Raw genomic sequence first — 11,887 nt, 5'->3', positions numbered from 1 at the left:
CAACTTCTCGTACCTTTAATGTATAGATACATCTCATGAATTTTGTCTATTTTCTCTTTCCCGTTCATATCTGTCCATGTTCATTAGCTTGTCTGCACTGATTTCCATTTGTTGTATTTTTTTTCGTCACATATTCTTCTATTTGCTGCATTTTTTCTTGACGACAACAAAGAGCTAGTTTGCTTGCTAGTTATTGAGGAGGATGGGTTTGTTATCAAATGGTGATTTATTTGATGGGAGTTCTAACAATTGGTCATTGTACAATGGTTATTGCACATCTTCTGGTGTTTCGCTTAAGTACAAGAAGCGAAAGGTTTATGTTGTTCTCCATTTTCCACCTAGGTGTGGACAAAATGCTTCATTTATCAATCTGCCCCAGGATACTAAGGTAGTAGCATCACTAGGTGATAAAGAGAATTTGGTGGCTGATGAAAAGATGGTGAAAGTTGCAGAGGGTGATTGTGTCAAAGCTTCTGAAATTGGGAATGAATCATCATCTCATCAATTGGTGGAAAGTCCGGTGAAGTTGGAATTGCCCAACATATTGAATGATTTGTTAGGGAAGGTAGTGGTTGCGGTTGGGAAGGTCAATGGGGCTGAATTGTCCCCAGTTGTTGTGCCTCTAGGAAGTGGCTTGCCAAAAGCTTTAGAAAATAATGCACTAGAATTGTCAAAGGAGTTGCACGAAGTGAAAGTTCAGGCTGTGGTGAAGAGTGAGGGTGCACCAGAAAGCAAAATTGTGTTGGAGATTGTTTCTATGGCTGATGGGGTGGTTCCATCAGGTGGTGCAAAAACATGGTTTCCTCCAGAGTAGCCTATTAATGATGGCAATGTTTTGAAGGAGACTAACCTGAAAGCTAAACATTTTAGGAGAAGGGTTAGAACTATTCGTTAATTCCCTCTTTTTTGTGGAATGAATGCTATTTGTCCGACTGAGGAAGAGCGCCTGAGAATTGTCTTGGGAAATAAGACTTCAGTTGCTCCAGTTGAGGCTGTTGTGCAGGATACGCTGTTAAGAGAGAGAGTGAGGACTAAATAGGAATGCAGTCTAGTGAGAAAGACAGTAAGGATTGGCATTGAAGAATTGGACAGGGATGTTCGAGATACAAATGCCAAAAAGAGGGATATAAAGAAGAAATTGCTTCCTTCTGAAAAGGCTTCATATGAAAATAAAGGTGCACAGGTTGTCAAGGATAAGGGAGATTTTTCCATATATGAGCAAGATAAAGATTCTCTTGCAGGTCAGAGACCACATGATTTTCAGGTGATCCTGCCTCCTTTTGGTCTTGATAGCTCGAGTCATCGTAATGTTCGTAACAAAGTGAGGGAAACACAACGTCTATTCCAAGTTATTTGTAGGAAGCTCTTGCAAGGAGAAGAAGAAAATTTGAAGAAACAAGGATACTTGAGCAGAAGGCCTGATTTGAAAGCAGCACAGATTATCAGGGCTAAAGGAAAAGAAGTTAACACAGGCAAACAGATAACAGGATCAGTGCCGGGAGTCGATGTAGGTGATGAGTTTCAATACAGGGTGGAGCTTGCTCTTGTTGGCATTCATCGTCTCTATCAGGCTGGTATTGATTACATGAAACATGACGGGATGATCATTGCAACAAGCATTGTTGCCTCAGGTGGTTATGCAGATGATTTGGACAACCCTGATGTTTTAATATACTCTGGTCATGGAGGAAATATAACTGGTCGAGATAAACAACAACCTAAAGACCAGAAACTTGAAAGAGGAACTTGGCTCTGAAAAATAGTATATCAGCAAAGAATCCTGTTCGAGTAATCCGTGGTTCTAAAGAGACAAAATTATCTACCTTGGATGCAAGAGCCAAGATTATTCTGACATATATTTATGATGGCTTGTATACAGTGGAGAGATGCATGCATGATGTAGGGCCACATAGTAAGTTGGTTTTTAAGTTCGAGTTGAAGAGAATTCTAGGCCAACCAGAGCTTGCTTGGAAAGAAGTGAAGAAATCAAAAAGATTTAAATTCGGGAGGGCTTTGTGTTGGTGATATATCAGGAGGGAAAGAGTTACTTCTCATTTGTACTGTGAATACCATAGACAATAAGAGACCACCCAAATTCAATTATATAACTGAGATGAATATCCTGATTGGTACTGCCCTACTGCTCCCAAGGGTTGTGATTGTATCGGTGGATGCTTGGACTCTAAAAAATGCTGATGTATGTTCAATAATGGAGGAAAGATTCCATACAACTGCAATGGGGCTATCGTTGAAGCAAAGCCTCTGGTATATGAGTGTGGTCCTTCTTGCAAATGCCCTCCTTCTTGCTATAATAAAGTCAGTCAGCATGGCATGAAAATACAGCTTGAAATCTTTAAAAGGAAGTCAAGGGGCTGGGGTGTTAGATCCCTAACTTCTATTCCTTCAGGAAGTTTTATATGCGAGTATATTCAGGAGCTTCTTGAAGACAAGGAAGCTGAAAAAAGACAAAATGATGAATACTTGTTTGATATTGGACACAATTTCAGTGATTGTTCTCTCATTGGTGGACTTTTGACTCTTAAGCCTGTTGTACAGTTAAGTTCTAGTGAAGTTGTTGAGGATGAGCGTTTCACAATCGATGCAGCACAGTGTGGGAATGTGGGGAGGTTCATCAACCATAGTTGTTCCCCTAACCTTTATGCTCAGAATGTCCTCTATGATCACGAGGACAAGAGTAAACCCCACATAATGCTCTTTGCTGCGGAAAACATTCTTCCCTTGAAGGAGCTGACTTACCACTATAATTACTTTGTCGATCAGGTTTGAGATTTGAATGCAAATATTAAGATGAAGAGCTGCTATTGTGGTGCTGCAGAGTGCACTGGCAGGATGTAATGATGCAGGGAACAAAGTTTGGGGTTTTCTAGAAGTACAGATTCCTTGTGTCTTAATGTAAGTTCTCGTTGACTACTTTGTTGTGGAACTTGATTTATTATCTACTTTCCGTGCTAGGCTGTATATTGAATTAGTTTCAGCATGCACTTGGGATGCCTCAATAGAAACAAGAAGATATGGATGCACACATACAAACAAATATCTTTTTCATGAACTGAAACACACCCCAACACTAGTAAACTTTTCAAGATGACATACAGTTACATAAACAAAGATTGCAGGACCTTAACAGATTACAATATACAATGTTTTACAATATCTCCTTGTGCTTGTTGGTATGTATGTGAGCTGTGATTGAGTTACATGTAACTCAATACTTTGCATCTCCAAATTGTCATTTGGGTTGGAGGCAACCTTGGCTGAGAGGTTGCTGTGGATGTTTGTCACTGGCTACAGGCTACTGTACACCTGCAGCACTGTAACTTTGCCATGGGGCTTGGCTGTGTGCATCATCTTCCTCTTTCTTGTTTCTGAAATTATTAGTTATTTCAATCAAACTAAAACATATGATTATGTCTTGATTTTTTCATGTTGTAACTTTGAGGGTCTTTCTTCCAGCATTTTTGTCTCTCATCTGTGATCATGTTTTCTTGATGTAAACACCTTGAACAGTTATCTAATTATGTCATTATCATTATGATAGTTTCCCAAAATCATGTTGTCACTGGTTTTTATTTATGATCATACTTTATAGATATAAAATGATATTACTTCTGGCCAATTCACAAAGTGGCATAAACCTCTGGTGAGGACATGGTGCAGAAATAACTTCAGCTCTATTTGCTTGAACTGGCTGCCCTCACAAATCATAAAATTTTCTTCATGCTTAAAGTAATATAGAATCTAATTCATGAATGCAAAAACTTTACATCTCATCCCTTAATTTTCAGGGATTTGCTTATGGTTCTTGTTTAGATGGGCAAGCCTTGCTTTTGATGGAAGCAGACGAGGAGAATTGAAAGAAGGATAAAATGGTTGGTTCGTTCGTATCATATTCTGAGGTAGTGGCAGCTCAAACGTTAGTCTGTACATCAGTTTTTTGACTGTGGTTTCTCAAGTAGTCAAGTTGTTTTCTGATAACACGTGCTGAATTAGTGATTTTGAGAAGAAAATTCTGAAGCACTAACCTGGTAACCTTCTATAGTTTGGAATGATGGCAATTTTTTCATGTTTTTCTGATTTTGCATGATTTGGAATTTGTACATGTGAATTTTGTGGAAGAGTTATGACGTAAGTGACTTTTTTTTGTAGTGTTTCTGCATTGCAACTTTATGTTTCTCATATTTGTTTAATGTGATGGTTACTTAGGAGTGACAAATTGCTTGCAATATCAACACCCTTTACTCTTACCCACGATCGGCGTTTTGTTTAGTTTCTTTTGCAAATTAGCTTGATTGTGAGTTGGCCTTTGAAACTTTTTATTTAAAAGGTTGTTAACTCTTATTTTTTAACCATAAAATCGTAGTGTTCAGACTGTCACCAAGAGTTTGGATAGGGTTGAGAGTTAGTTGGGTCCACACTCTTTTAGCTGCATTAGTTGCATGTGAAATAAACGTAGTACACAATCCGATTCTTTATTGAGAAAGGTGAAGAGCACTAGCATTAACACCGTAGACAAACATTACTTTAATCACTTAATCAAAACTACTAGGAAATAATTAATAAGCAGTTCCTACTCTGCATATACTAAGATATATTTGTCTTCATTGGGATTAGGAGTTTAATAGGGCTTAAGTAAGCTGAATGGTTGTGTCATAAACAGCCCCAGCTTTCCATTCACTAGGAATCACACTACTCAGCTGCACCCATTTCAACCCTGCACTGCCACTTACTTGGACCCTGAAGTTAAGTGCCCCTGCCGGTGGGTTAGCCATGTCCCATACTGCACCGTAGGCCTTTCGCATACCCCTCCATTGCTGGCAATCCGCCTGCATCAAGAAAATATATGACTATTAGACTTTCTGGACCCTGCTTTAGCAAAATCCTCGTCACTAGGTTGCCCTTAAAATGATATGTACACAAGACAACTTGCTTACAATACCTAGTTCACCAAATTTGTTTAGAAGAATGTACCTGCCACACTTCTGCGGCGGTGATGTCGTTTTGGCCAGCTTGGTACAACATGACTGCGGCTAGGTACTCAGGGAACCTGCTGTGCTCATGAACCTTGACCATGAGATTGTAACCTGGATACTGGCAAGGAATTCTTCGGTATTCTATGTCAACCACGCCATAGGCAAACAAATCCAAGGCTGCGTTGGGACGAGCCAATCTTGAGTAGACCCGAGTGCTTAGGATGAAGTCAGTCTTGTCCCCTTCACAATAGTCTGTCACCACTACCCTCACTCCATCTTCAGTGCAAAGTTGTGGTACTTTGCACCTAACCAGTAGTTGTGTTAAGGATAAAGAACCTTCTAGTGCATCAGCAGCATCTTCTCATGCATTAGCATCAGATGCAATCACAGCTCCCAACTGTTTCTCAACTGTTTCCGTAATTGCTGGAAAGTAGTTAGAAGTCATTAGAAGTAGTTAGACTCTATTATTCAGTTACATATCTCTTGTATAAATATACTGATATTCTTTAATTAGAATTGTGTTCAATCTTTCTTCATGGTATCAGAGCTTTCTGAAGCTCTCACGAGCACAACTCTGGGCCATCCATGGCTTCTTCTGATTCATCTTCTTCTTCTTCTTCTTTATCGTCTAATCTCAGTCTGTTGATGTCTAATCTCAGTTCACTCATTACAGTGAAACTTGATTCTGCAAATTTTCTAATCTGGCGCAGTCAGTTTCAAAATGTTTTGCGAGCAACTGAGTTGTTTAATTTTGCAACTGGTTTAGTTCCTTGTCCACCATTGCAGATCAAAGATTCAAATGGTGTTGAAGTGCTCAATCCAGCTCGAGCACAGTGAAACAAAACAGATTCTCATCTGCTAAGCTATATAACAGCTACACTTACACCTCCGATTTTTTCCTCCGTTCTTCATTTGCACCATAGCTTTGAGGTTTGGAATGCTCTCTGTAAAAGATTCACAGTGTTATCTAGATCTCATATTCATGAAATGAAGAACCGTTTGAATCATCTGACAAAAGATTCATTGACCATGCATGAGTATTTGACTCAGATAAAAGATATTTCTGATCAATTAACTCTGGCCTCTTCACCGGTTGATGAAGAAGATCTGGTACTTCTCACTCTCAATGGCTTACCAGATGAATTTGATGCTCTCAAAACCACCATTCGAGCACGTATTGAGCCTATTTCTATGGCAGAGTTAACATCTCTCTTAAATTCTGAATCAATTCACATTACAGCTAAACAGAGAAAGTTGCATTCTCATGAACCTTCAGTTGCTTATACTGCACATGCACAGCTTGGTTCATTTAGTTCTGCTTCTAGAGGAGGACGCTCGTTCCTTCGCGGTTCCAGAGGTGGTTTTAGAGGTGGTCTTTGTGGTGGCAGTACCCGATCTACTTCTTGTGGTGGCAAAGGTCGATATTCCTCCTACAACTTAACTTGTCAAATCTGTGGGAAAAGCAGGCACACTGCCATTGACTGTTGGCATAGACTGGATCCTACCTTTCACCCATCCTCTTCCTCTAATTTTGCTTCTTCATCTGTTTCAGCATCTCCTTCATCTGGCTATCCTTCTCCTCAAGCCTTTGTGACTTCCACTCCATCCACTGTTTCTGCTGATTCTTCTCCCTGGTACCTTGATTCTGCAGCTTCTGATCATATTACTAATGATCTCTCTAATCTTCACATGTATCAGGATTATCATGGCCCTGATCAGATTACTGTAGGTAGTGGTAAGACCATTCCTATTCATCATACAGGTAAAGGCCTACTCCCTACTCCTCATTTTTCCTTTAAGCTTAATAAGCTTTTGCATGCTCCCATCTCCTCCAACCTTCTTTTTGTTCATCAGCTTACCAAGGATAATAATTGCACCGTGACATTTGATGACTCTTCCTTTGTGGTCCAGGACAAACACTCAAAGGCCATTCTGCACCAGGGCCGTAATGCTCATGGCTTATATCACTTTCCACATTTGTCATCACCATCTCCTACTTCTGTGCATCATCTTCCTGCATCATCCTCTCATGCTGTCTTTTCTACTACTACTAGTCCTGTATCTGAGGTTACTTGGCATCACAGATTGGGCCATCCCTCACAACAAAAATTTGTAGTTTTAAAACAACACTTGTCTGTTGCTAATACTCATCCTACGTCTACTGTGTTTTCTTGTAATCATTGCAGCATAGCTAAAAGTCATAGACTGCCTTTCAAACTTTCTAATTCTACTGTAAATAAGCCCCTATCTCTTATACATAGTGATGTATGGGGGCCCTTTCATTCTTCTTCCTCTTGTTAGAAATTCTATGTACTTTTCATTGATGACTATAGCAAGTTTACTTGGCTTTATCCTCTTTGTTATAAAAGTGAAGTGTTTTCCAAATTTTTGGAATTTAAAGCTTATGTTGAGACTCAATTTTCCACTAAATTACAAGTGCTTAGAACTGGTGGAGGTACTGAATTTGTTAATTCTTCTATGACTCAATTTCTGAAAGCACAAGGAATTGTTCATCAATTATCTTGTCCCTACACTCCCCCTCAGAATGGGGTCTCTGAACGCAAACATAGACATATTATTGAGACCACTATTGCTTTGCTTCATCATTCTAGTGTTCCCCTCAAGTTTTGGTTTGATGCTGTCTCTACTGCTACTCATCTCATTAACCGACTCCCTAGTGACACCCTTTTGCATAAATCACCTTATGAACTTCTTTTTCATGCCTTACCTGATTACTCTTTTCTCAGAGTATTTGGGTGTCAATGTTTCCCTTGGTTGAAACCTTATACCACCCATAAGCTGCAGCCTAGATCTACTCTTTGTGTTTTTCTTGGTTATCACTCCTCCTATAAAGGTTACCGGTGTTTGGACATGGCCACAGGTAAAGTTCATATCTCCAGACATGTGAGTTTTAATGAAACTATTTTTCCATTTTCTGCTATTTCTTCAATTTCTGCAGCATCTTCATTATCCACTCTTCAATCTTTCTTTTGGCCTCCTTCTCCTTTGCCCTATGTTACTGCAGTCCCAGTGTCTACATCTGTTTTACCAGCTTCTGCATCTGGTTTGTCTCCGCAGCTCACTGATGCTGCCCCACTTCTGTCTTCAGTTGCACCACAATCTCCGCATCCTATGACTCCAGCCCAGACTTTTGTATCTATATCTACTGCCCTAGCACAATATCAGTCTGTTTTATCAACTTCTGCAACTGTTTTGCCTCAGCAGATTACTGCTGCTGCCCCACGTCAGCTGTCTTTTGCACCACTTTCTCAGCCTATTGACTCTGTTTTGGCTGCTGAGTCAGCCCAGGTTACTGCTGCCCATCCTACAGCTGCCTCCGTTCCTTCTACTTCTGCATCTCCTACCACTTCAGCTCAGCCTATTCCTGTTCAATCTCTTTTTGTTGACTTACCTCCTATTTCCTCTACTACAAATCTTCATCCCATGGTCACCCGTTCAAAGGTTCATGGTCTTATGACACAAAGATCTTCTTCATTTGTTGATGTTGAACCTTTTACTTATCAACAAGCCCTTGCCTCTCCACATTGGCATGCTGCTATGCTTGATGAGTATAAAGCTTTAATGGCTCAAGGAACCTGGTCTCTGGTCCCTCTTCTAGCTTCTAAACAAGATATTGGTTGTAAATGGGTGTTCCGCATTAAGCGTAACAGTGATGGTTCCATTGCTAGATACAAGGCACGTTTGGTAGCTAAAGGTTTCTTGCAACAAGAAGGTATTCATTATAATGAAACCTTTAGTCTTGTTGCGAAACATCCCACAATTCGCATTTTGCTCTGCCTTGCTTTGCATCATCACTGGCCCTTAAAGCAGCTCGACATTAGCAATGTCTTCTTACATGGTCACTTGGATGAAGAGGTTTATATGACACAACCACCAGGCTTTGTTAGTCCTTCTTCCCCTCACCTTGTATGCAAATTACAGAAGGCTATCTATGGATTGAAGCAAGCTCCCCGAGCTTGGTATTCTACTTTTTCCAAGTTTCTCATTTCTCAGGGATTTGTTAATAGTCACTGTGATAATTCCTTGTTCATCCATAAAACTTCTCATTCTATTACTATTCTTCTAGTATATGTTGATGACATTCTTCTTACTGGTAGTCATTATTCTCATCTTCAAACTCTTATTCATCATATGCATTCCGCTTTTGCCATGAAGAAGTTAGGTGATATTTCCTATTTCTTGGGCATTTCAATTCAATCTCTTGGGGATTCTTATTTCTTATCTCAGCAGAAGTATGCCTCTGATATTCTTGTTAAAGCCGGCATGACTTCTTGTAACCCTTGTCCCACACCTAGCTCCATGAAACCTCCTCTTCACTCTGCTGCTGCTCTTCCATTTGCTCAACCTCAGTTATATCGCAGCTTAGTTGGAGCACTGCAATATCTTACCATTACCTGTCCGGATCTTTCCTTAGCTGTTAATCAAGCTTGTCAATACATGCATGCTCCTACCAATGGTCACTTTGCTTTGGTCAAACGAATTCTTCAATTTGTAAAGTACTCTCTCTCTCATGGGTTGATTTTTCGTCCTAGTTCCTTCACCTTACTAGCATTCTCTGATTCTAACTGGGCTGGGGATCTCCTAGATCGCAAATCTACTTCCGGTTATTGTGTCTATCTTGGTTCAAATATTATCTCTTGGTCTGCCAAGAAACAACCAACTGTTTCTCGATCAAGTACGGAGGCTGAATATTGATCCCTTGCTCAGGCTACTGCAGAATTGAGCTGGTTACAAATGCTTCTCCATGATCTTTCCATTCCTAATCCCTGTCCTCATATTCTTTGGTGTGACAACTTATCCGCCATTGCCCTTGCTTCTAATCCCGTATTTCACACACACTCAAAACATATTGAGGTGGACTGTCATTTTATCCGCGAAAAGGTTGCTGGGAAACATCTTGTTCTAAAGTACATTCCCTCTGAAGAATAGATTGCTGATATCTTTACTAAGCCTCTGTCAGCCTCTCGGTTTCAGCTTCTTCAATCCAAGCTTCTGGTTTGCTCTGCTCCCATCAGCTTGAAGGGGGCTGTTAAGGATGAAGAACCTTCTAGTGCATTAGCAGCATCTTCTCATGCATCAGCATCAGATGCAATCACAGCTCCCAACTGTTTCTCAACTGTTTCCGTAACTGCTGGAAAGTAGTTAGAAGTCATTAGAAGTAGTTAGACTCTATTATTCAGTTACATATCTCTTGTATAAATATACTGATATTCTTTAATGAGAATTGTGTTCAATCTTTCTTCAAGTTGTCAATAAACAAATAACTTCCATTGTAGACACAAAAATAAGGGAGCTACTTTTTTTACATGTTCTAAAGCAACTTCAATTGGCTGCCTATTTCTTGCCTTCAAGAAAGGCATATAGTTTAAAGTTGTTGCACTTCAACATAGTCACAAGCGTCACAATCAAATATTTTTTTTGTTTTATTTGAAATTATACGTAGGAACCTAAGAGTATTTATGCATATCCTTCCAAATATACTTTAGAAGTGTCCCAACACTTAATTTTTTGTTACTTTCAAGCTCAAATAAACTCAAAAAGATTAAGTTGTTTTTTAATTGAATTACCTGATAGCATGCACCACTGCCAGTTCCATTCCTGTACAGCCTAGAAACCTCGCTCACGCCTCCATCATAGACGGTTCTTCCATTTTCACCAAACCCACAGGCTCCAGCTAATTTAACATCATTAAACACATTTTAATCATCGAAGATAAATCATCAATGTAGAAATGTACATATATATATATATATATGTATATTTGTTAATACACATATACATCAGTACCATGTGTGTATATATAGGAGAGAATACATACTTGGAGTCCCTAAGCAATCAGGGCTACCATAATAGGTTGCTCTAGAGCACATATAAGCATCCTGGGAGTAACAAACTAGAGGCAAAAGCACCATGACACAGAGAAGAGAGCAATAGCTCTTAGCTGCAAAACCCATTTCTTATTCTTAATAAGATCTATTGTCTCAGAAGATGATGAATAAGGGAAAGATTTTGGGGATGGGAAGCTCACATATGAAATCACATATTTATAGTTGAAGTCATGAGGGCTGGATGAGAGAATTGCCACCTTTTTCTTTTCCACTTTTGGATGTGTGCAAACCGACACCTGTATTGACCCCTTAAGACCATTTCATATTTCTGCATTTACATTTACTTATATTGTAACTCTTGACAAAGTGAAATGGTAAAAAAAGATTAATCTTGTTAATCTTATCTGATTGGCACGCAAAGTTTACTTTGATTTACTTATATTGTATTTTATTAAGTAGCGTTTGGTAACGTTTACGTTTTTTGTTTATGTTTACAAAAATTTTATAAATTGATTTTTATTTATTTTTAGAAAAATATAAACTACAAACACGTTTAGTTTGAACAAAATATTTGAAAAATTTTAAAAACATAAACTAAAAATATGTTTGTTCAAACCTAAAATATTTATATTTATTTTTTATTATTTATGACAATGGGATAATACACATTATAATTAAAAAAAAATTAATTCAAAAATTAATTCAAAAAAAAATTATTCAAAAAAATATTAATTGAAAAAAAAAATTTGTTAGTCAAATTTTTAAATTTTTATTTAAAAACTAACGTAAACTCATTTTTTTAAGTTTACGTTTTTTCTTCAAATTTATAAAAAAAAATGCTTGGGAGCACTAGAAATGGAGCACTAGAATGAGCACTAATGATGTGCCAGTGGACCTTGTCCACTTTCTATGCCGTGTTTCTTTTTTTTTTTCTTTTTTTTTTTACCATTCCCAATGCATTAGTGCTATTAGTGGTGTATTTTTTAATGGTCTAAATCATTGTTGAATTTATAAACTAAGACAATCATTTATGAACTAAAAAAATTA

General features: G+C 38.5%; 1 protein-coding gene and 1 pseudogene across 2 annotated transcripts; one reads left to right on the top strand and one right to left on the bottom strand.

Moving 5' to 3' along the window:
- Positions 1 to 202: 202 nt before the first annotated feature.
- On the top strand, positions 203 to 4,234 carry LOC145805383 (histone-lysine N-methyltransferase, H3 lysine-9 specific SUVH6 pseudogene; annotated as a pseudogene). Its single transcript, XR_014347878.1, has 3 exons — positions 203 to 798; positions 1,048 to 2,913; positions 3,807 to 4,234. The product of XR_014347878.1 is annotated as a histone-lysine N-methyltransferase, H3 lysine-9 specific SUVH6 pseudogene (transcript).
- A 244-nt stretch (positions 4,235 to 4,478) lies between these two features.
- LOC114309087 (expansin-like B1) lies at positions 4,479 to 10,966 on the bottom strand. Its single transcript, XM_082901030.1, has 4 exons — positions 10,831 to 10,966; positions 10,581 to 10,686; positions 4,990 to 5,302; positions 4,479 to 4,844 (listed from the first exon to the last, which is right to left on the bottom strand). Exons 1-4 carry the CDS (start codon positions 10,964 to 10,966, stop codon positions 4,647 to 4,649), a joined length of 753 nt encoding a protein of 250 aa, XP_082757156.1. The 3' UTR covers positions 4,479 to 4,646.
- Positions 10,967 to 11,887: the final 921 nt, after the last annotated feature.

This window comes from Camellia sinensis, chromosome 13 (genome assembly GCF_055761805.1).
Source record: "Camellia sinensis isolate YWXY chromosome 13, ASM5576180v1, whole genome shotgun sequence".
Classification (NCBI taxonomy): Eukaryota; Viridiplantae; Streptophyta; class Magnoliopsida; order Ericales; family Theaceae; genus Camellia; species Camellia sinensis.
This window is presented reverse-complemented; position numbering and strand designations above follow the sequence as displayed.

Excerpts from the sequence above, each read along its gene's own strand:
- LOC114309087 (XM_082901030.1), bottom strand. The coding sequence starts at position 10,966 with ATGGGTTTTGCAGCTAAGAGCTATTGCTCTCTTCTCTGTGTCATGGTG. Across the intron at positions 10,687-10,830 it reads TGATTGCTTAGGGACTCCAA|CTGGAGCCTGTGGGTTTGGT; the intron begins GTATGTATTCTC and ends ATGTTAAATTAG. Across the intron at positions 4,845-4,989 it reads CCGCCGCAGAAGTGTGGCAG|GCGGATTGCCAGCAATGGAG; the intron begins GTACATTCTTCT and ends TTCTTGATGCAG.